This window comes from Phalacrocorax carbo, chromosome 7 (assembly GCF_963921805.1).
Source record: "Phalacrocorax carbo chromosome 7, bPhaCar2.1, whole genome shotgun sequence".
Classification (NCBI taxonomy): domain Eukaryota; kingdom Metazoa; phylum Chordata; class Aves; order Suliformes; family Phalacrocoracidae; genus Phalacrocorax; species Phalacrocorax carbo.
This window is the reverse complement of record NC_087519.1, coordinates 44,302,871-44,324,865: the sequence shown is the minus strand read 5'-3', so window position 1 is coordinate 44,324,865 and position 21,995 is coordinate 44,302,871. Positions and strand designations below refer to the sequence as shown.

Genomic DNA, 21,995 nt, shown 5'->3' with positions numbered 1-21,995 from the left:
TTAACATATGGATATAATTTATATTAAATTAGGCGTTCTCTATGCAAACTCATTTATAGTCTCTTTTTAACTTTTCCTGGACCGACTGTCCTTTATGATGGACAAAATTAGCCATAGGACTTAACTTCTTGATAAATTCTGAGACGCTGACCTTGCCAAATCTTTGGCCAAGTTCAGTGGACCTCCCTCATTTGGAACTCAAAAGCACACATGATGCTAGCTTTTTTGTTTCAGTTATAAATCTTCTTGGATATTTGTGTTAATCTGGAATTTTCCTGTGTGGAATCAGCCAAACTTCTCCACAATGTACTTCTTTGGTTTTAGTCCATACTAGTGAACCTCTTTGATATTTTGTTCTTTTTCTGTTGAAACAGGAAGACACTCGGTCCTGAATTTAATTTTACTGGAAGCACAAGGAAAGGAGTGGGGGTCTTTCATTTTGTTTTGACTCTGAAGTTTTTCCCTTCTGGGCTGAGATTGCTATGGACTCAGTACAGTGTTTAGGTTGCAGCTTTCAATAGTGGGCCAAGCAACAATTGTGGCTTAGCAGTGTTTTAGTGAACCTGCTCAGGTAGGTTGTGGGAACCCTGCTTTCCTGCACCGTTGTGTGCAAAAGGCCCGCTTTTGATGTGGGCTTTTAAATTAGAAAGGGGGAGTCTGTCACAGAATCGCCTGTAGTTAGGTAGGAGAGACTATAATGATGCAAATGCAATTCCTTCTTCCTTAGTTCATAACAAAGTATGTGCAAAGCGGAGGACAGACCCTTCACCCACATGCCTGAGCAAATGTGCATGGAAGCAGCTTGCCAACACCATATACAAGAGCTAGAACAAGCAAGGCAGGGTGAACTCTGACCTTTGCCATCGTGCATGGTGGGATGCCAAGGTGGTTGCTCTGTTCTTGTGTATAAATTACTGCTGTGAAGCTATGTATAGGCAAGTAAATAAGATTCTAAAGCAACTTATCTTTTCTTCTTAGCACACTGCCATTATGGCGAGATCTTAGCTGGCATATGTTGCAATGAAGCACTGTAATTATTCAGTGTAGCTTTTCAGGGCTGTGCTGTGCATTCATCTTGCACTGCTGTTTCCTGCATGCTGCAGTAAGAGCTCTTCTCCCATGAGGGCCTGGCCATGTGAGCCTGTCTGCCCGACTCCTACAGCCATGTCGTATAGCCAGTTACAATCTGCTCTTTTGATTCGTGTTCAGCATGGTTCAGATGATCTTTGCAAGATCTTGCGATTTTCCTTTTGCATTTGCTTGAGACAAGCATGCAAATGCTTCTGATCAAGAAAATCCCAGCTATGACTGCAAAGTAGCCACCATAAACTAAAAACTGGGAGGGGGAGAGAAAAAGGCAGAAGAATTAATGAAAAACACATTAGGGAAACGCTGCTTCTGGAGATGATAGGCACTCCAGTATTTTGTTTACCTGTGGTCTGGCACAGATTCTCTCTGTTCAAGTTTTTGTTTTGTGATTAAGCAAAATCTTAGCTTTTCCAGCAAAAAGCAGGCCTTTGAATGAAGAACTGCCCCTTGCTTCTGATCCTTATGCCTCTTAATAAACATCAGGGAGGGGAAAGGATAGGAACTGGAACAGGATTTTTTCTATTAGTGCAAAATGTAGACGTAGCTTCATCACCTACATAATAATGAATAATGTAAGTGAAGATTCTGAGTTGGTCCTTTTTTACTCTTGCACATTTCAGTGCTGTCACAACACTGGCTTCAGTAAATATGCCATGCCACAACAGTGGCAAGGCTATTTATGAAGTCCTACATACTCCTGTCCTTAATTTTAAAGCTTTTAAGTTTAAGTCAATCTTTAATCTTTTTAAGTAAATTTTGCCTTCTCTGTGCAGAATATCTGAATAACTTCTAGTCGTCTTCAAATCCGTGGGAGTAGGAAGCTGCTCCAGCTGAGATCCCAGCTGAGAAAATGCAGAAGTCAGGATGTCTTAGTTGGCTCCAACATGAGTAGAACTGGGCTGGCTGAAGTTAGGGACACTGCTGAGAGATAGGATATCCTATCCCAAATTAAGTGCCCAAACTATGGGCAGAAAACTCTATTATTATTTACATTGAGATACAGGCTAGGTTTGCTCCTGAGTTGGAATTAGAAGGCAGGTGTCCTTTTCACTTAAGCTGAAATAACTCCAATAATCCAGGCTGTGTCTCGTGGTCTTGAACTCCCCTAACAACATACGGTCATGTTGATTCTGCATCTGAGAAAACCAGCCTGAACTTTTGGGCAGAGGGTGTTCTGTTAATTAGCAAAAGCTGGTCAGATAGCAGGGCCTGATTATTTACATTCAGGTGTATCTGCCCTTAAAAAGTCAAAGACCAGCATCTGTAACCCTAAATGCTGTTCTAAAAGGCAAAAGGGAAGATTGATGGCTGACACAAGGTAAAAGCAAGATGTCTAGATTTCTATATAAGACCGAGGGAATTAAATTGTCCTTTGGCATAGCAATGTCTTTCTTGGAAAACTTCTGAACATGAATTGGCTAAACAGTAAATAGGAAGTAAGTTAATAGCACTTACCTGAGACATTATGTCCAGACCCAGGCCCCTTGAATCCACGACGACTACTGTAAGAATGGTCTGAATCACCAATGCAATGAAGTTGTTGAATCCAAACATCAAGGCATAGCGTTCCATGCTCAGATTGACTGCAATCTGGAACCTAATGTGAGACTGGCAGGTCAGTTACTTCACACTGGGTAGAAAGGTGTTGCTCTCCATTTAGTTGATGAAGAGAAGCGATTCACGCAGATGATATATCAAGGACAGAGTAAATGGTGCATTGGTTTGTTTGCCTCCTTGCTTTCTCTAAAACAATGTCTTGACTACCATAATGTATTTTGATGTTTTTGTGCTTGCCTGTGTTGCTTTTCCAAACCGTGCTATTGGTGATCATCTTCAGCTAGTAGAATATCAGATCTCTTTAACTTTCCCCTTTGTTCCTTTTCTACCTTCACAGACTGTGCCAGAAAGGTTGTAAAGTCTCCATGGTTGGAGGCTGTCAAAGACCTGGCCAGACAAAACAATCACCTGATCTGGCATTGGCAGGAGTTCTGCCCTTGCTGGGGGCTTAGACTAGAAGGCCAGTATGGGTATCTTCTGACCAGCTTCTCTGTGATGACACTTTTTGCTTTGTGGCTTGACAGTGGAGGTAGCATACTGTTTATTTCTGTCAAGAGCCTGCAGATTTTCTTTGCAACATCTTTTTTGACAATAATCAAAACTTCTTTCCTTGCAATATTTACCTCCAAAGTTTCTATCTGAACAAGTGTGTAATTCCTGCAGTACTCTTTACTTTTAGCAGGATTTTTTTGTGCAAGCTTTTTTTTTTTTAGAATATGTTGAAATAGTCTGGGTGTGGTCCACTATAACACGCTAACAATCCACCAAAATTAAAATAGAGGATTCACTTGGCTTCATTCAAGACAGGCATAATCTTGTCATGCATTATAGTTTTAGCAGGGTTTTTTTTTAAAATGGTATCTGAATAATTTTGGCTTTTGACATAAAAATACATCTGGTATTTTTGTTAATGAAATAGTGTTGTATGTCTAAAGACACTCCAATCAATAAAATAACTAGACTAATAACAATATTTTAGATTTATTGCACCCATAATATATAATCTTTGGTTTTTGTATTATTTTTCTATTTCTGACAACAGAATAGCTTGGTGTCTCCTAAGAGATCTATCCTGTGTTTATATGTCCAATGTGCTCTTCTATTCCTTTTTTACATCATAATATCGTTAAGGATTATATGTATAAAGTTATGTTGGGGAACACTCTATACCAAATCCTTTCTTGCATTCATGCAGTTAATAGCTTGCTAAAAAGTGTATCAGCAAGGTGGTCTAGAAATAAGGGATCTTCAAGGATGGTTGTCAAGGCATGCTTGTCCCTGTTGTTCACTTTGCATCTTCCGTGCCAAGAAGGAGGAAAGTAAACTATATGTTTTGCTCTTACCATTGCCTTTTGTAATAAAGATACCTTGTACCTTGTTAGTTTCTGCCTAGGTAAGTGTTCAATGTCCTTTTTGATAACTTTCTTTTATGGTTGTTCGGAAGAATGTAAACAACGTAACTAGACATTTAAGCGTCCTTGTCTTTACCTAAACAGTTAGATCAGCTCCCTCTGAGTAAAAGGAGGGATACCCAAAGTAAACTTAAAGTACAGTTAGTATTCTGCACATAATTGCAGTGCTGAGAGGTTTCATACTTACGTTGCTATTGTTATGAGGAACATATAGCATGCCTTGAAAACAAGATAGCCAGCGTAACATGCCCAGATATTGGTAGTGAAGTGCATGAGAAATAGAGAACCAGCATCTATTGCAGAGAAGATCCCTAAAGCCAGTTCTCCAAAAAGGTCCCAGTTAATTTTCATATATTGTACTATGAAAGATGTTACTGAGCCTAGAAAAAGAGAGAGAAAAAAAAAAGTAAATGTTGTATCTGTTCTATAGCCAAGTCTTGCCACCCTCACATGCTGAAAGGCAATGCTGAATAATGAAGTGGAGCAGTTCTGAAGTGTTTTGACAGCATTTCTCATCACTTCTGAAGTCATGCAGATGAATGGTCATTTTTAGACAACTGCATAAATCAAGTCTCTGCCATTCCTTTCTTAATGACATATTCCACTTCACAGGATAAACTGTTATGGAGAAGGATTCATCATTTAGCTGTCTGTACCCAGCATGTATCTCTAGGGAGAAAACTAGGAACACAGTTTGGAGCTCAAGAAGAACAAGTCTTCCAGCTTGTACTAGCTTACTTTATAGCTAAGCTAGTAAATCTTCTAGGTTAATAATTTTGCTCTGTGCAGTCCATAAAGGGGATAAACTGTCAAAAAAGGGAGTTTTGTGAGGTATCAAGTGAGCATATTCAGGGAAACGAGAAAGGATAGCCACTGTTTGCTTTTGGTGGGCCTGCTACAAAGACGCTTCTGTTGCGAATGTAAGCCACCTGACTATCCATCTTAGGGCTCTCATACAATTTTAAAACTTCTACACCTCTACATTGAGAAATAGGCAATTCCATGAGAAAGAGGAATTCATCGAGGAGTGGTTACTACAAGAGTTAAGTGCTCCTAATGCGTCATTCAACTATTTAGTTGCGTACCTCAGCACGAGGGTAATTTTTAATCTTAGAAGTATTTGTTTTTCCTTAAGGACTGTAAGGGTAACCTGAATGACCAGCTATGATATAGGCATGTTTATTTTCCCTGGTGGATCACACCCCAATGTCTTGTGCAAGTTCTCTACAGCAGCACAACGTGAATATATGAAACACTGCCAAATCGGGGTGATATCCTTTGACATTACCTTTCAATAACATTACCTTGCTTATGTGGTGTGGGCATCTGCTTCCGGTGCAAAAACATAATAGTTACCATTAGTAGCAAAATGAATTCAATAAGGTCTTTTTCTGCAAATCTCTGTATCTTGGAATGACTAAAATTCTTCTTCCCATCCTGCAGCACAAAGTATTTAACTAGAAAAAGATCTTAATGAGAGGATTATGTTCTTTTTGTGTAAAATATTTACCAAAAACTCTCATTTGTGTAAGCTGATACCATTGTTAGGGGAACTGTATGATTCTTGAATGGGGAAAAAAAAAAAACAACCAAACAACCTGATCCAAAGAAACATAGGTGCCTCTGAATGGATTTAGCAGCTGGTTGTAAAGTCTGCGTCCCAGTCCTAAAAAAGAAATAGCACAGCTCGCATTTTAACTGTTTTGTATGTAGGAGAACTAGGCCTTGATTGCACAATGCATACACTGGCTTCCTGGAGCGTCTGCAATGGAATGGCACTTCAGAAGTGCTCTAAAGTAAAACTTCAGAGACTGCATTTGTGATCAATGCTTAGACACTAACTTACTCAGAAACGTTGCTATTGCTTCAACAGCCCCATTGTACACTGCAGAGCTGTGAGAGGGGGCTCTGAAGTCCCACAGCACTTGGATATAATTCAGAACCTGGTTAAAGCCTGCTGTAGCCAGAGCCCACCACAGGGACCAGCAGAGAAGTTTCCTGGAGCTGTAGCAATCCCTCAGGTCCTTGCTCAGCTGCACCAGTACCCTGAGTACATGATTCTGGGGCTTGGCATTATCAGCCTGATGTTCAGCTGTCGGTCCCCTGTCAGCAGATACGGAGCCCTTGTCCTCTTGGCGGCCCGGTGGCCTGTCGGAGCTGACTGTAGCCACAACTTTATCTGGTCCCGGGAGAGGCTCTGAGGCATCTTTCCTGTGGAAGAACATACTCTTTTGAGGCATTGGGAGGAAAAATGAACACACAAATGCCAGGGACACAGAAGCCAAAGTAATGGCATTAAGGTGAAAGTAGGATACACCTGCTAAGGAAACCAGCAGCTGTCCCAGCACGGCAGCAACAGTGGCTGCAACAAGAGTGATACTTCTGCAATAGCTCGTCACTCTCTGATAGTGATCGGTGCTGACGACGCTGTAGATGTAGGCGTAGTAGGCGACCTCGGTGGCTGTCACCATTCCATAGAAGAATTCCACCACCTGCATGGCCACCACGCCATGTGCAAAGAGGAGCAAGAGCCACGTGACGATAAAGCTGATGCCCTGGAGGAGGAGGATGGGCTTGTAACGCACGTAGTCTGTAATCAGGAAGACTGGGAAAAGGAGTGCAAGGTAGGAGTATGTCCAAACTGGGAAAATCTGGTTCATAACCTAGAAGAGAAGAGGAAATCTCTGGGTTGTCATTCTTAGGGAAATGAAGTTCATTTATTTTAAATGGCTTTGTATATGGAAGTTTTCGCTCTGAAGGAATTCATGAAATATATAACTACACTGAAGCAGCATGTGACTGGTGAGCAGGCAAATGGATCTTAAATCCATTAAACGGATCTTTTATTTATGCCATCTGCTGCGGACTGTAACCTGCTGAAGCTGGTTACAGTTGTGCTTTTTTGTTTTTTTTAATGTGTATAAAAACTCTGTTTAAAGTTTTCCTTTTTCATTTTTGCTGCTCTATATAAAAGAAAGGGCAGAGTAAAACCATACCTCATCTATAGTCAGGTTTTTATCTGGTCCTGTTAGGTAGGGTGTTAGGAAAGGTTCTGATGGTTTCATCATGTAGAAGAATCCATAGAGGCAGAGGATCAGGGTGGGAAAAGTCCAGGTGTTGCTTTTCTCTAGCTTCCAGCAGCCCATGGCCTCTGTTGCAAAGCTGAGAAGGAAGGTTGTTAGAAGGATGATACTGCCCACGCAAGTGCAAAGACATCTTGTAACTGATTTTTATTTTGTGGTTTCTAATGCTAAGGAGTGCTCATTAGAGGTTGGCAGTCAGAAGCCATTTTTCTTCATAACTTTAAAGTAAACAGCTTTTCCTTACATTTGTCTGCTGTTTCTCTGTCTTTGTACATAGTTTATAAAGAATGACTTTGAAGATCTTTAACTGGAAGACAAATTACACTGTCATTCTATCTGCAATGACCAAGCTAACCACAGGAAAACCCTTTCTAGAGAAAAGTCACTGAAGACAGCTGAGCACTGAGACTTCACTCAACGCCATGACTGATGACAGCCAAGTACCTTGTTGACTGATGAGTAACTAGTTCACAATTGCTGCTGTTTTTTCTCCTTCACCTCTTAGACGTGCATGGCTTTCCTGGTATGGAGAGTTGGTAACTCTGGAGCCCAGCAGATGAGAGTTGCTAATAAATACAGAAAGGGTGTCAAGCCAGATCTTCAGCTGGAATTAACTGTGTCAGAAGTCAAGTTTGGATCTAGATATCCCATTTTCAATCTATAAAAAACATTTGTTGTCACTGAAGGTAACAGTTCACACTAAAATGAAACGAAACCAATATTTTTGTTCTTGTCTCTACCTGAGACTTAGGGAATAGATTGAACTTTGCAACTCTGCTGGACAGAGCCAAAAGAGAAGTCAAAATGGGTGTGATTGTGGGGCACACAAAGAAAACAATGTTATACTCCATATTCCTGTTGGTATAGGCAATGTCAGGAATCTAAAAGCATACAGTTTATCTTTTGGAGCCCTCTGGAGGGTGCTTGTTACCAGCTAGGACTTCCATCATTCTGCTTTTGACTTTTACCTATTTACCTCCTAAGATTTTTTTTTCCAGGCAAAAGTTTTAATCTTAAAAATGAAGTATTTTGTTTTGCAGTGTTTTTCCTCAAACTCTTTTGTAAAAGCTGACGGAAGATCTCTTCCAAAACAGCCAGAAATATTCATGTACCTGTTGATCCTCTGTCCATTGAATCTGGAGTGATGTAGTCCTCTTATAGGGTGTGATATATAATGTATAAGGCAGCAGGCATTATGCATCTTCTTTTCTAACATCACACTGTGATAGCTCATTTTACTAATGGTCTGATGCACTAAGAAATGTGTGCAGATGAAAGGGAATTTGAAATATTTAATTTTACACATAACGGGTGAACCATTGACATCACAGGATTTACAGCATAAATGAACTTATCTGCAGTGTGAACCACTAGAGGGCAAGATGACCCCAGCAAAGGAAATATGTGTATGGGAGGAATGCGAGACACATTCAGAGCGCTCAAGGAAAGAAGCATTTCTTCCCCTCATTCCTCCCCAGTTGTTGTAATAGCTGCTGCTGCAGACATGGCTTTGGCAGGACCAGTTTTGGCCCTGCCCAGGATCACGCTCATCTAGTCACCATAATGTCACCTCGCTGCCCTTTCACATCATAATCATTAAACTGTTACAGCACCCTAATGCCATGTGAGCGCCTCATGGTACTGAGAAAGGCATCAAGAAGAGGAGGGATGAAAAGCATCTCTAGCACTGTAATGAAGAACATTTGTACAAGTTAGCTCTGTGACTTAGCCAGGTTATACTTTTCATTTGCCAGCCTAGATTCTCTGCCCTAGTCTGTTTCAGGCCTTGCCATGTTTGCTCTCCCCCTGGCAGGTTGTGTGATGTGAAGGCAGCAGGTCTCATGGATCCTTTCAAAATGTCCTGGACCCTGGGAGGTGAGAGGGGCAAACCACTATATTCCCAGGGCTTGCAGGGTGCTGTGTACCACACCTGTGATGCTGCCCATCTGTAGCAGGGCTGTGCCATCGTGTGCAGTAATTTCTGTTTTGAGCTATATATAGAAAAACTTTAAGTGGGCCCCAGTCACTGCATCCCTCCAGTCCCAGCACATACACTGTTTGGGGTTTTCTGCTAGACATGTACCTCTTTGAGGCACCTGGTCAGGCTGGCAGGTAAGTCAGATGAGAAGTTTCCCACCTGATTTAAGCAGCTGTGCAGGAAAAACCTGCCATTGTTGCTGAGCTGGGAAATGCAGTGGGCTGAGGGCTTGCAGGGGCAGGCTGCTTTGCCCTTGGGGAGTGGGAGGTGGGTGCTGCTCTGCCCACAGCAGGGTGCGTGCTTGCCTCACACCCCAGTCCTTTGCTGGGGGCAAAGGGCTCTGCTGCAGCCCCCGCTCAGCTCTGCCAGCTGCTGGTATAATTTCTCCTTTCTGCATTCATAACCACAAACCTCTGGCAATGATATCTGTACTTTGGTGGTTAAGGGGGAGGTATCCAAATTGTACCCATTCAGTCACCCCTTATGGTCAATTTGACTTTTATAACTCTATAGGGTTTTTCTTAACTTTTGGAAAGATGGTGGGATGACTCGGTGTCATTCTCAAGCAAAACCTTCTCTGTTTCTCATTTCCCCCATCCATTCTTGGTTAGCACCAGGGATGTCAGCTCTTCTCCCACACAGCCTGACCCAGCCTCCAAGTTCCCTACCCAACTGCTCTCTTCTTTTCTCCCCCTTTCCCTTGTCACTTCAGGATTTTTGATTTGCAAAGTTCATATATAATCTTACCTTGTCTGCTGGAGCTCTTCCTTTTGAACTTCCAAAGGAAAGGTCCTCTCTTAGTATCTCCAGTCTTTCTTTTGGCTGTCCAGTCTGTATTGCAGCTACTGGATTATATTTGGTTTTTGTGCTTTTCCTGTTCTTCTGGTATTTCAGCTTGCTCCGATGACACCTCCTTTGAAAACATTTCTAGCTGGCTTGCTTTCAGCATCCACTTTCAACACCCTTAAAGGAACAGCCAGCTAATCCTTTGGACCTGCCCAAAGGCAGCAGTAGATTGAGATCCAAACTATGAGTTTGGTGCTTAACTGGCACCAAAGCAATAGAGCTAATCATCAAAGAATTTTGTGTACGTGGCTTGGGACCCACCTGTGCTTGTAATTGGTCTGTATTAAAGATGGAGCAGTAACTACCCATGGGTAATGAAAGAGATGAGGGAGGAGAAATACCAGTGTTATAAGGTTTAAATGTTTCCCCGCTGAATACATGGGATTTCATACTATTCTAGCAGGTTTAAAAAGAAAAATATTCTGTTCTGCTTCCCCTTGACTGTTGGTTGTTGGCAAGATTCTCAGATCTTTTGCTTAGGCAGGTTCTCACAGTCCTGCTGAAGATGGAGATGGCCCTATAGTCATCTTCAGAAGATCCTGCAGGACTCAAAACAGTGAAGGATGTTATTTGAAATGTACAGATTTGCACAAAAAGTATGTAGCTAAGAATTTAGATTCACACCCACCCCAATCCTACAACATACAGGTCTGGAATGAAGGACACAGTAATTACTTAGCCATGTGACCAATACACTAAGAAAATCATAAAATTGTAAATAACAGTGAATTATCCAATAATTTCAGAGGAAGGTAGCTTCTTAGTTCATATACAGGAAAATGGTAGAGTAACTTTAGAATAGGGCGATATGTGTGAATAAGCAAAACATACAAAATTCCCTGCTGGGTCAGATGAGTTGCCCAGCTAGGCCACTGTTTTGCCTTGGCCATGTTTTACAGCTTTTTTGCTTCCTATTCCTCAGCACTCAAAGTTATGGGATTAGTGATGATAGACAGGCACCCCTGCTTACTGCCTTTATCATTTGTTTGTTGACCTGTTGTCCATGAATCCATCTAATCCTGCCTGGGACACTGCTGTATACTCCTGTGAGCTTTTGTGATGTATGTCAAACTAATGCAAGAAAGGGATGTAGAAGTTCCTTTTGGCACTTTCCCAGCCGTCAGGCACTGTCTGACACTGATTCCAGAGCTATTTTTCTTCTACTTCATTGCAATTTAATTGAACCTATAGCTATGGGAGATGACAGCCCATGAGAGGAGACTGTGTATACCTGCATTCGAGTCTATTCTCAAGGACTCTTGCTAAAATGCAGAGAACTTCTGTTGAAGTGAATAGCATTACTCTGGGTTTGCATTGACTTAACTGAGGTAAGAATCCAACACAAATTCCTTGGACTGGAAAAAAAAAAAAAAGCCAAACTACATGTTTCCTTTAATGTAATAATGAGAAAGAATGATTTAAGTAACTTCCAGTTATTGATGTTTGCTGCTTCTGCTTTCAGATCCTCTTTTATCCTCAATTAGATGTTCCTTCTACATTTCTTAGTCCATCTCTTTTGTACCTAAAATTTCATCCTTTTCACTGATTCCCATCTGAATGCTAAATGGAAGACAGTAAAACTATGATGGGCTTATGCAAGTTTTTTGTCAACTTGAGCTCTATGTCATAAGTTAACTGCAGCAGAGCTTAGTCGCTGGGTTTGAAGGGGACCGTGTTCTTTATGCTGAGTTTTAATGTAGTCTGGTTGGAAGCAAAAGTGTTGTTCTGCGTGGAGGGCATCTGTTCAGGTGGTAAAGGGAAGACTCTGTAAGACCTGGAGAAAAGATGATTTTTATAGTAGTAGTGTATCTTAAAGAGTTAATGCAATGTGGTCTCCAATGTGTCAAGGAGGCAGGAAAATTCTGAGGAGAGAAGGGGAAGGAAAGGCAGTAAGAGAACAAGACTGCAAACCTCTGTCACCCTGGTACCTTCTCCTGCCTCTGCTCCCCCTTGGGCTTGATCCTGGTATTATCTCTGGTGTTTCACAGGATGGCACCAAGGCTGAGAGCCTCACCTTGGCTGTGTGAGGTACATCTCTCTCTCAAACTGTCTGGTTGGGTGCTGACTTGAGCACTGACTTTCAGCTCCCAAATCACATCTGTTTCTTGACACCTGCCTAACTTAGGAGAAGAGACTTTGCAAATCAAACTGAAGGCTTATACTTTCTGAAGAATGTGTACTGTACTCCCTTAAAGAAAGAGTGATAGCGCAGAAGATTTCCTGTGGCCAATACGGGAGATTTTTCTCAATTGGTGGTCAAATATAGCCGACACACAGAAAGGTTGCAATGGCAGTTATGAAGATTAAACTGCCTCTTTGCTGGATTCCTCAGACCCAGGAGTATTTGCAGGGCCAGTTCACTTCTTGATTTATGGATGAGCAGATCTTAATCTTTTCTCATGCACTACGTACCCATTTTGGGAAGGAGCTGCTCTTTGCAGTCTGAGCCTGAACCCCCCGTGCAGGGGTGAGGGTTTCTATAACTCACCTCCCAGCTGAATCTCACGCAGGGTTCCCAGGGTATGGAGCCATTCGCATGCTGGGCTCAAATGCTTTTCATCTGAGACACTTCAATGCTTATGCAAAATCTAGTTTAGAGTATTTAGCTAGAAAGTACTAAGTGCATTACTTCAAAGGGTATATAAGAAAATACATTCAACAAAACTGTTTCAGGTACTTAGTTTAAATGTAGGCTTATGAGTACTTCTTTACTAAAAAGTAATGACATAACCTTATTTTTCACTACACTGCTACCTACGTAAGGCTAATGCCCTTCCTTTTTATCCAGTCACTCTTCTTATTCATGTCACTAGAGTGCACATTACCATTTGCACAGTGCAGGGTGGTAGTGGCTGCTGGTAGCAGTGTAGGATCTGGGACTAATGGCTGTGTCATTAATCACCACTCTGGCACACTTTGGGGGAGTTAATTCTTTTTTCTTACAGGCAACATTTTAGTTGTGGCACACTTGGATGCTTGCATAAGTAAGACCTGGAGTTCTTGCTATAATGTGCTACCAACACAGCATGGAGCAGGTAGGGGTTTTTTGATGAGCTTATGAAGACTGGCTGAACCTACTTTGCTTGCAGGGTTAATGTCCCCTGTTATACACTGCTAACTTTGGGCCAGTGCTGGTTTGAAAGGAGTACTTTACCCTCTTAATCTCCTGTTATCGGCCAGAGAAAGTTAACGTCGGTATCTTTAGCTTTCTGCAATAGAAGTCACTGGATGGATTTTCTCCTCTTTTTGGTTACAGTTTCATTGTTGAATTAAACATAGGTGATGGGTCAACACCTCCATAGCTGTGAGTGGCTGGGGAAGTAGCACCCAATTTACTCTGGTTGTCCCTTTGGGAGCATTGCCAAGACTTCACAGGGATGTATGGCATCCCTAGTTACATGCAGTGAACTGCATTGCAGCGCTCTGATTTGCTCCATGTCTCTTATGAAAATCTGTCAGAAGCTTTAGTAGGCTTCCAGATAAAGGTGTTTCACATTGTCTAAGGACTGGGTTTGTTAGTTGAGCGAGATCCTCCTTTTACTTTCTCCCTCTGACTGGCACAAAGTACACTCTGGTCTCCCATCTGAGGGGTGTAAATCAGCGTGGTCCAGAGGAGCCCCAGAGCCGAGCTAGAGAACAGTCCAGCATGTGAAGGTATCTGCTGATACTTTTTTGCTCCAAAATCCATTGTTCAAACTGAAACTGTTTGTGAGCTTTCAAGTATCTTCCTCTTTGATTTAGAGGTCTAAGAATGCTGGAAAATTTTAACATTTTTCAACCTTGTTTTTTTACGGTTCAAAGTTTGTTTTGAACAACATCAACAACAAAATCAAGCAAGTAAATTGAATAGATGATAAAATTTCCAGGATTAAGCAGACAAACGATATCTTATGTATGGTCTCTCTCTTGGCATTGGGGTGTATTTCAGCCCTAACAGCCAGTTTTATTTCTGTTGCAATTGTACCAATAGCAAAATACTGTCTTCAAAGAACTGAAATCCAAAAATAGTGCAATCCAAAGTTTAGTAAAGGTTGGAGAAAGTCTTCCTGTTGCAGTCAATGAATGTTACAGCAGGGTAGAAAAGCTTATGGAATAATATGTTATACCATAAGTAGTTCCTTTTGTTTTCCTTACGTTTTCCTTCCAGATCATCAGCAGAGGACAGGAACTATTACTTTGTCAGTGGGATTCTCTGGGGATTTTCCTTTTCTTTAAAATTTTGTGGTGGTTGCTGTAGGTCCACAGCTGCGAGTGGGTGTACTGGGCTCTGGTTTCCCTCTGCCTCACACACAGTATGTCTGTGAGCTCTTCTAATGGCATAGAAGCCACCAGTGTTTAAAGGAAGAAGAGCAGTTTGCTCTTTCTGGATGAAGTGGAGGATAAATGATCCTGGTGATCAAGAAGTGGTTGAATTTTTGTTGTGACTGAAAAGCTATCTTTCACCATCACTTTATTGTTGTCACTGTTGTTCGCAAGTTGGCTTTGAGCTCTTTGCTTCTGCAAACTGTGGTTGAGAAAAACACATCTATTTTCTGTGGCTAGTAAGAACATTTTGCTTAATACTTACTTGATATGAGCTACATGTTACATGTAAGAATGAAACAATTGCTTTCATAAAGTACCAAATGTTCTAAAAGTTGTGGCCTGTTTTCTCATCAGTGCCAACCACAGATCACTCCCATGACAGCTATGAGCTCCACATGACCAATGAGCCAGCCAAAGTCCATGAAGCAAGTAGTCTCTGGACATAGAGCTTGTGACAACTCTCGTTGATTTTTTTTTTTAGAAATGAAAAACTCATCTTTTTAATTCAGTGCAATTATTGTTCAACACTATAATAAAAAATGAATAAAAATCATGCTTTTAGGAGATGAGGAAGAGAATAAAAGAATCTGTTAAGCTTCACCTTTAGACTTTGGAGGGCATTGCAGTCACGGATAGATGAGTGTAGTATGCATATCTCAGCACCAAAAAAACCTCCAATAGCTCCAAGTTTGCTACCTGATGATTGGACGTGGTGACTTTGCCTTTGTATTTTTTGTAATGATGCTATACAATCTAATTCAATATGCACTCTTAGCTTGTGCTTTAGCCTTTCTTTAATTGTATATGTTCTTCATCTCCAGTTAAGTAACAAAAAGGAAATGATATATAGGTCAAAGAGAACTCATTTAAATGGATTAATACTTTTAGTGACTAATGGTGACTTACCGTGGATTGCCAAAGAGAGGTGAGAGGAAAAGCCTGAAAGGATTTCTAAGTAAGTTTCCATGTTGAAAGATCACTTTCCAAGGCGTGTTCCCTTGTCCGCTTATCCTACAAACCTCCTACTAGTGGCAGATTTTGCCCTGTCGTCACGGACGGACATTTCATTTCAGAGATGCAAATTTGCATTTGCACAACTCGTGTGTGTAGGAAGTTTCAGCTTAGCACCTCCGCTCTACCTTTTTTTTTTTTTTTCCCCTCAGTGTGCATCGCATTACAGACACCGTGAGAGACTTTGAATCATTGCAACAGCCCAGGTAGCGTAAAGTCCTGCTGGAAGAACATTTGTCACATTTTGACAAGTGCACATAACTAGCTGGATGCTTCATGTAACGCTAAATCTCTAATGACATTTGAGAGGCTCAAAATAAATGCATCATGCTGCTAGTGTTTGCTTGAAAGTAAGAATTCTTGTTCTCAAAACATCCTGGATTCTTCCAATACCTTGATTTCTTGCAGCTTAGAAGAGTTTGGATAATAGAGTCACTAAACACTTTTGCCGTGTACTAGGGACTGGGGTTTTTTTGTTTGTTGGTTTCCCCTCAACCCCCTGCCAAGAGTGTGTTGGTTTTTTCCCTTTCATGAAGAATAATCTTTTTTACATAATCCTAGATTTTCTCCATGTGCCTTCATCTTCTTGTTAATCCTTTCAAAGGCAGCAGTTATAGTGTATGTGTTGCATCCTGAAGTTCTGGCCCTGGTTCCCTGGTCCCTTGGTGCACTAGGTTGTGCACAAACATGAAGAAAATGAGGACCGTCCTCTGATCTGAGGAAGGCTAAGCCTAGTATCTCGAGGCAAAAATGTTCTTGTAAAACACAGTTCACTTTGGAATAGCCAACTCTGTCAAGCCCAGATTGCTTGGCTTAAAACATCTTGTGTTAAAACACCCTGTCAGCTTTTCTGGCTCTGGTTCTTGCAGAACAAGCCCTTGTCTACAGGAGCCCCTGAAGCCTTTGAGCAGTCCTGCGTGGCTGGGGACAGTGCCTTCCTTAAAGCCCCAGCCAATGGCCTAACCAACAAGGCACTGCTGGAACCGGCTGGAGTTGTCCAGTGGGCTGGCCAGCAGTAAGGTGAGAAGGACTTTGAAAATGAGGACAAGAAAGATATGCTTGAAGCAGCCAAGGGGAACCTTGTAGAAACAGAGGAAAAATTACCCTGGCAGGTGTTTCCTTAATGGGAGCTAGGGCAAGACTGCCCTTGTTAGGGCCCCCAAATGCCTCTTGCAAAAATCCGTATGTGAGGACTAAGGTCCAGAAAAGGTATTTTAAGGGTATAGGAGAATAAGAAAAGCAGTATCTCAGTTGTGTTATGCAAAAAAACCTGTAAGAGTTGGGGTGGAAGGCTGTGGTTTCCTTGGAAAAAGAGCAGGACTCTTGAGCAGAGGGAAGTCTGAGTCGGCTGGTTTGGGCAATCGTGGTTTAAATCTCCCCACAGGAAAGTACCTATAATGTAACTGCATAGTGCTGAAAAGGTACAGTGATTGCAGCACTTGCCTTGAGAAGGCCTGTGTCCATTGCTACTCTGCCAATGTTCGTGATAGAGTCACTCAATAGTATTAACTACTATCTATTAAAAATGAACTTATTTGTTTTTCACTTTGCAATCCAAAATAAGCAGGTGTTACTGCATACTTTTAAGCTAGTCTTCCAGTAACACATGACAAAATGCCACCTGTGCTAATCATGTACTAAGTAGTCCAGAGTGACCAAGTGCTCCGTATGCCCAGTGTGACTTGGTAAAACCTTCAGTAAATGAGTTCTCTTGGTCAACTTAAAACTTTACCACTTCATGTCATGTAGTTCTTCTTTCTTCTCTTTTCTTTTTAGGGTTTGTTTTATTTCTTTTAGGTCAACTTCAGGAAGCAAATAGAACACGAGAAAAAAAGAAGGTTCACATTTTCTAAATGATTCTCTTCTAATTTTTAGATAAAACTATTCACCATGTTTCAATTGAAACTAAAACTGTATTTCTAATTAAATTTTTAAGTGCCAGATTTTTTCCCAGCTCTATTTTTTGTCTACTAATTATCAAAATCTGGAAAATGTCACATATATATTTCATAACTGCCAAGGAATAGTATAATTTTCTCCTCTTTCAGAATGAAATATCTTTTAAGTGCAAACCCTTGTTTGTTAGTAGCGGAAGGTACCTTGATGTTCAGGCTGTGAATTTTGGCCCCAGCCACTTTCCTTTTCCAGATCTGCTTTGGGATCTGTACATCTCTGTGAAACTCTCAGCCACACCACAGCAGCAGAAAAGCACTGACCAACATGTGTAGAGGTGGTGAGGTGGGGGCTGTAGAAAACCAGAAGCTTTAGGCTTTGTTTCATAGGGGTTGTAGGATGACTCTAGTGCTAAAAGGTTGCTGACAACTTTTTTTGGTGAAGTTTCCAGGATGTTAGACCACAGTAAATCACATTACTACTTCTTTTTGTAAGCAGGTTCCTTTTTGTCTGCAGATGACACTTGGTGGTCTCAGCCCCTTGCAGGAGATATATGTTGTATCCTCTCAAGTGATTCCTTCCCTTCTTCCCCACCTTTCTAGAAGTTATGCAGAAAACTGGCACTTCTCAACTTCTTTAATGGTCAGAAACATTAGTCAAAACGTTTCTTTTCTTGTGTTTATTATGCCTAAAGACACATACGAATTACGGTTGGAAGAGAGAAAGAGCTGTAATAAAGCAAACCTAATGTAACCTAGCGCTCAGCTTGGTAGGCAGCTTTTAATCGGTTCTCCTTTTAACTATTATTTTCATCCTTCTTTCCAGCTATAGGTTTTGCCTTCAACTTTGAGAAGTTAGTTTCTGTGAAAAGGTTGTTGGCTACCATAAGGGTCTATAGACAGAGTAGGGCTAATTTTGAAAGAGAGAAATCTGTCCTCAGAACACCAGATATTCGGCTCCTGCATGTATGTGGCAGCAAGCAACAAGCAGTGCTAGGATGGACGCTGGGATGTTCACGGCAGATGCACCAGTCTTCTCATAACCTACACTTCCGATAGATCAGAGGTTAATTTCTCCCAACAGGCATATAATTTGTTCATAATTGCATCAAACCAATGTCATTCATTGCTATTTCTAGATCTGTTCCTTATGAAGTGCAGCATATAATTAGTGAAAATTGGTTTCTTCCGTCAGATAAGGATTTTTGGCAGTCATGCAAATGTTGAACTGTGTGAAATCAGTGTATTGCATCACAGCTTCGAAAGCTCCAGAAATACTGAGCAAGTTCCCTGTGGAACTTTTGTGCTTGGGATTTATTATGCATTTCATCATGAGGGATTAGGCAGTGACTAAATCCCCACATTTGGCCCTGTTCCTTCTGAACTAGTGCCTTCTGCCCTTTGCTCTGTCAAAGGCGTCCTAAAACATTGGAAATTACAGGAGGGAATTTCCCATTTGGTCCTGTCCTTCCTGGTTGATCAGCTGTATTGCTATAATTCTTTGTTTTAGCAGTTTGGACAAGGGCAGTAATTGCGAGGATGAATAAAAATGGAAATTTTGGTAAATTGCTGCCAGCCAAGTAAAAACTGTCAATATGTTTCTTGTCTTATTGTAGGAGATAGGTAACGATATTCTGGACAGCGTCTAACAGCAGGGTAGGTAAGAGATGGTTTGGGTTTTTTTTAAATCTTCCATGTTTAATATTAGACCTAAACCCATAAAGTGACTGTAAGCTGTAGTCTGTTAGTCTGTCACTCAAATAGTTAATGATTATAAAATTCCTTCTCTGTCTGTGTTCAGAAGTTAACGGAGTGTTTTACGCCTTGCAGTTATATGCCTGTATAACTGTTTTGGGATAGCAGAGCTGCATAGTCAAAACAGATTAACATTGTGGGGCCACAGTTTTAAAGCATTTCAAACTGTTTTCCAAATCGTGTACAGTTCTGAATTTCCCACGTGCATATGGCTTCTCATATGCAAGATTTTGCAGGAAAACAGACATAGCTTTATTGATACAACTCCACATGTACCTGGAAACCAGACAGTCTGCTTCTGTGCTGTTCCTCAATGGGGAGAGCGATGGAACAATCCCATCCCCCAGATATAATGCCCATTTTTCTACTGGTACAGGGGTGTTTGTCAAGGTTGAACTATTAAGCCCTTTCAGCACTTGAGATTTTCAGCAGGTATTTCTGTGAGTAAAAGCCCTTTGGGATAAAAGAGAGGAAGCGTATTACCAGGCGACAGCAGCCAGGTGACCAGTGAAAGGCGACAGAGAGGCTGCAGCTTTGCAGTTGGTGTCTGAGGGCAGTCTGACGCCCCAGCAATCCTCTTTAACAAACCCATACTTCTCAGAACTAATGGTTTCTCAATATTGCCTTGGAAAAGGCTCAGTTTTCCCTGATGCATCTCCTCTCCCTTCACAGCTCTAACTGAACGGCTCTATAGCACTGGCACTAAGATCATGCTCAGGGCATGGCCACATCTGCTTGAGTGTCTTCAAGGGTATTTAAACTGGGCTTTCATATCCCCTGTTGGGCAGCCTTTCCCAGTGCTCCACCCTCCTCCCTGTGAAGAGGGTTTTTCCACTATGGCTGAATTTCCCTTTCCACAACTTGTGGCTGCTGCCTCTTATGCTCCAGCCGTGCCCCTCTGAGGAGACTCTGGGCACAGCCCTCCCCACACAGCCTCGTGAGCCCCAGCACAGGGAAATAATGGCATTCCTCAACCTGGCAGCCCCCTCGCTGACCCCACTCCATGCGCAGCCTCCTAACTGCATCAGTATTAGGACACTAAACACAAGGTATTGGCCCAGCAGTGACCACCCATAACTGGCCCACGAACAGACACTGAGGTGCTGGTCACCACCTGGAGCCCTGGAGCCCAGTCATTCACCTGTGTTGCAGTCCCCTGTCCAGTCCATACAGCCCCATCTGGCCACAGAAGTGCTAAGGGGAACCAGGACGAACATCTCATTGGGTAAGGGTGGTCAACAGCTGCCATCCTCTCATCTGCGGGGAGCCATCGCTTCCCTTGAACCTCCTTGTTTTTATATTTTTTGCCTTCTGTTTACATTATGGACTTTGAAATATAAAGACTGATATGATATGGTTATTAGTCATATCAGGAACCAGCAGGCAACTTTCTTCAGCCATTTGCATTAAACCTTTTTTGATTTTTTTTTAACTACTTTGTGCAAATAAACTGAAGGTACTTTGTACACACTAAGTACAAATGGCTTTTGTTCTAAATCTAATTCTTAACCCAATTTCCTACATCAAACAAACCATGAGATAAAATCAGTACCAGGAGCAAGAGCCCCGTCCCACTGTGAAACGAAGCACAACACCGGCCATGGCCTCCGGTGGGAACCAGAGGTGCAATGAAAACTGCCTGAGGGCAGAAGTGTGGGGTGAGCACTAACTGGGTGATGTCATTGCTCTGGTATCCAAACCACTTGTGCTTAGTTAGGACTACGTAGAGGTGTCAAAGCTCCTCGGGTGAGAAGATTCTGTCCCAGAAACTGAATGGAGAAGAAACAGAGCTGTAGAGTCAGATGGGAGACTTGAGGTGCAAGGCCACCCCCATCTAGGTAACAGTATCACATGTTAAGCTGTAATTGCCTAGGAAATGGCATAAGGAACACTAAAGTTGGGTATGGGTGTCAGATTTGGGATCACTGAGGAAAAGGAATTAGGGGTGAGTTGTTTATTTGGGGGGAATTTGGGCAGAGGAAAGGAGATGCAGGGGTGGTGGAAAGATAGGTTCAAGAAAAGGAAAAAATGGGGAGTAGGATACAAAATGAAGAAGAGCAAGAGATGGGAAGGTTTTGTGACAGGGGGAGTGCTGTGCCCCCAGGCAGTGGTGAAGCTGGCCTGTGGGCCCAAGCTCCCAAGGATGCTGGGGGCAACCCCTGTGGACAACCCACCAGATTCTCCATCAGGTCTATATCCAAAAGATAGTGCAGGAGGGGGGAGTAAGAAGGGATAAACTCATAAGGGAGGATAGACTTTTACCTTAATACTCAGTGCAGGAGACAAAGGCAGCAGAACTGCGATTTAATATCACCTACTAGTGATTTTTCAATTTTCTCTAGAATAATTTAACATATATTAATGTAACCATGGTATCAATACTAATAGTAATCAACAGAATTGTAACTTAGTATTATTTGAAGTGATATAATTGTGAAGTAATATTGCTAATAATAGTGGTCTTTTTATTACCCAATTAGGGTATTAGCTTTTTTTAAAAAACATGTGCTGCTTAATCAATAAACATTATAATCGTCCTAATCAGTCATGTCTCAAGTCTCCAAACTAATGGGGGAGAGCTAAACTTAGGGAGTAACAAGCACATTAGCAAGACAGGAGACAAACTGATCTCTTTTTCTTTAGAAGGCTTTGTTAGCAATTTTTAAAATTGTTTGCCTAGTGCTTTTCATGGTCTTGATACTGATTGATGGATAAGAAGATACAGTTAGCGTCTTGGCAATCTTAAGAAGTTCTCTTTCTAAAGTAGCTGGAGACTTTCCTAGTATCGACACTAGAGTGAAATCATAGAATCGTGGAATCATAGAATCATTAAGGTTGGAAAAGACCTCTGAGATCATCAAGTCCAACTGACAACCCAACACCCCCAGGCCTCCAAACCATGCCCTGAAGTACCATGTCTACACATTTTTTGAGCACCCCCAGGGATGGTGACTCCACCACCTCTCTGGGCAGCCTGTTCCAGTGCCTGACCACTCTTTCAGTAAAGAAATCTTTCCTAATATCCAATCTAAACCTCCCCTGATGTAGTTTGAGACCATTTCCTCTC

General features: G+C 41.8%; 1 protein-coding gene across 1 annotated transcript; it reads right to left on the bottom strand.

Annotated features, from left to right (window-relative positions):
* Nucleotides 1-34: 34 nt before the first annotated feature.
* On the bottom strand, nucleotides 35-7,216 carry LOC104040629 (thiamine transporter 2). Its single transcript, XM_064457737.1, has 5 exons — nucleotides 7,055-7,216; nucleotides 5,905-6,721; nucleotides 4,246-4,438; nucleotides 2,545-2,686; nucleotides 35-1,336 (listed from the first exon to the last, which is right to left on the bottom strand). The coding sequence occupies exons 1-5, from the start codon at nucleotides 7,202-7,204 to the stop codon at nucleotides 1,157-1,159; spliced, it is 1,482 nt and encodes a 493-aa protein (XP_064313807.1). The 5' UTR covers nucleotides 7,205-7,216; the 3' UTR covers nucleotides 35-1,156.
* Nucleotides 7,217-21,995: the final 14,779 nt, after the last annotated feature.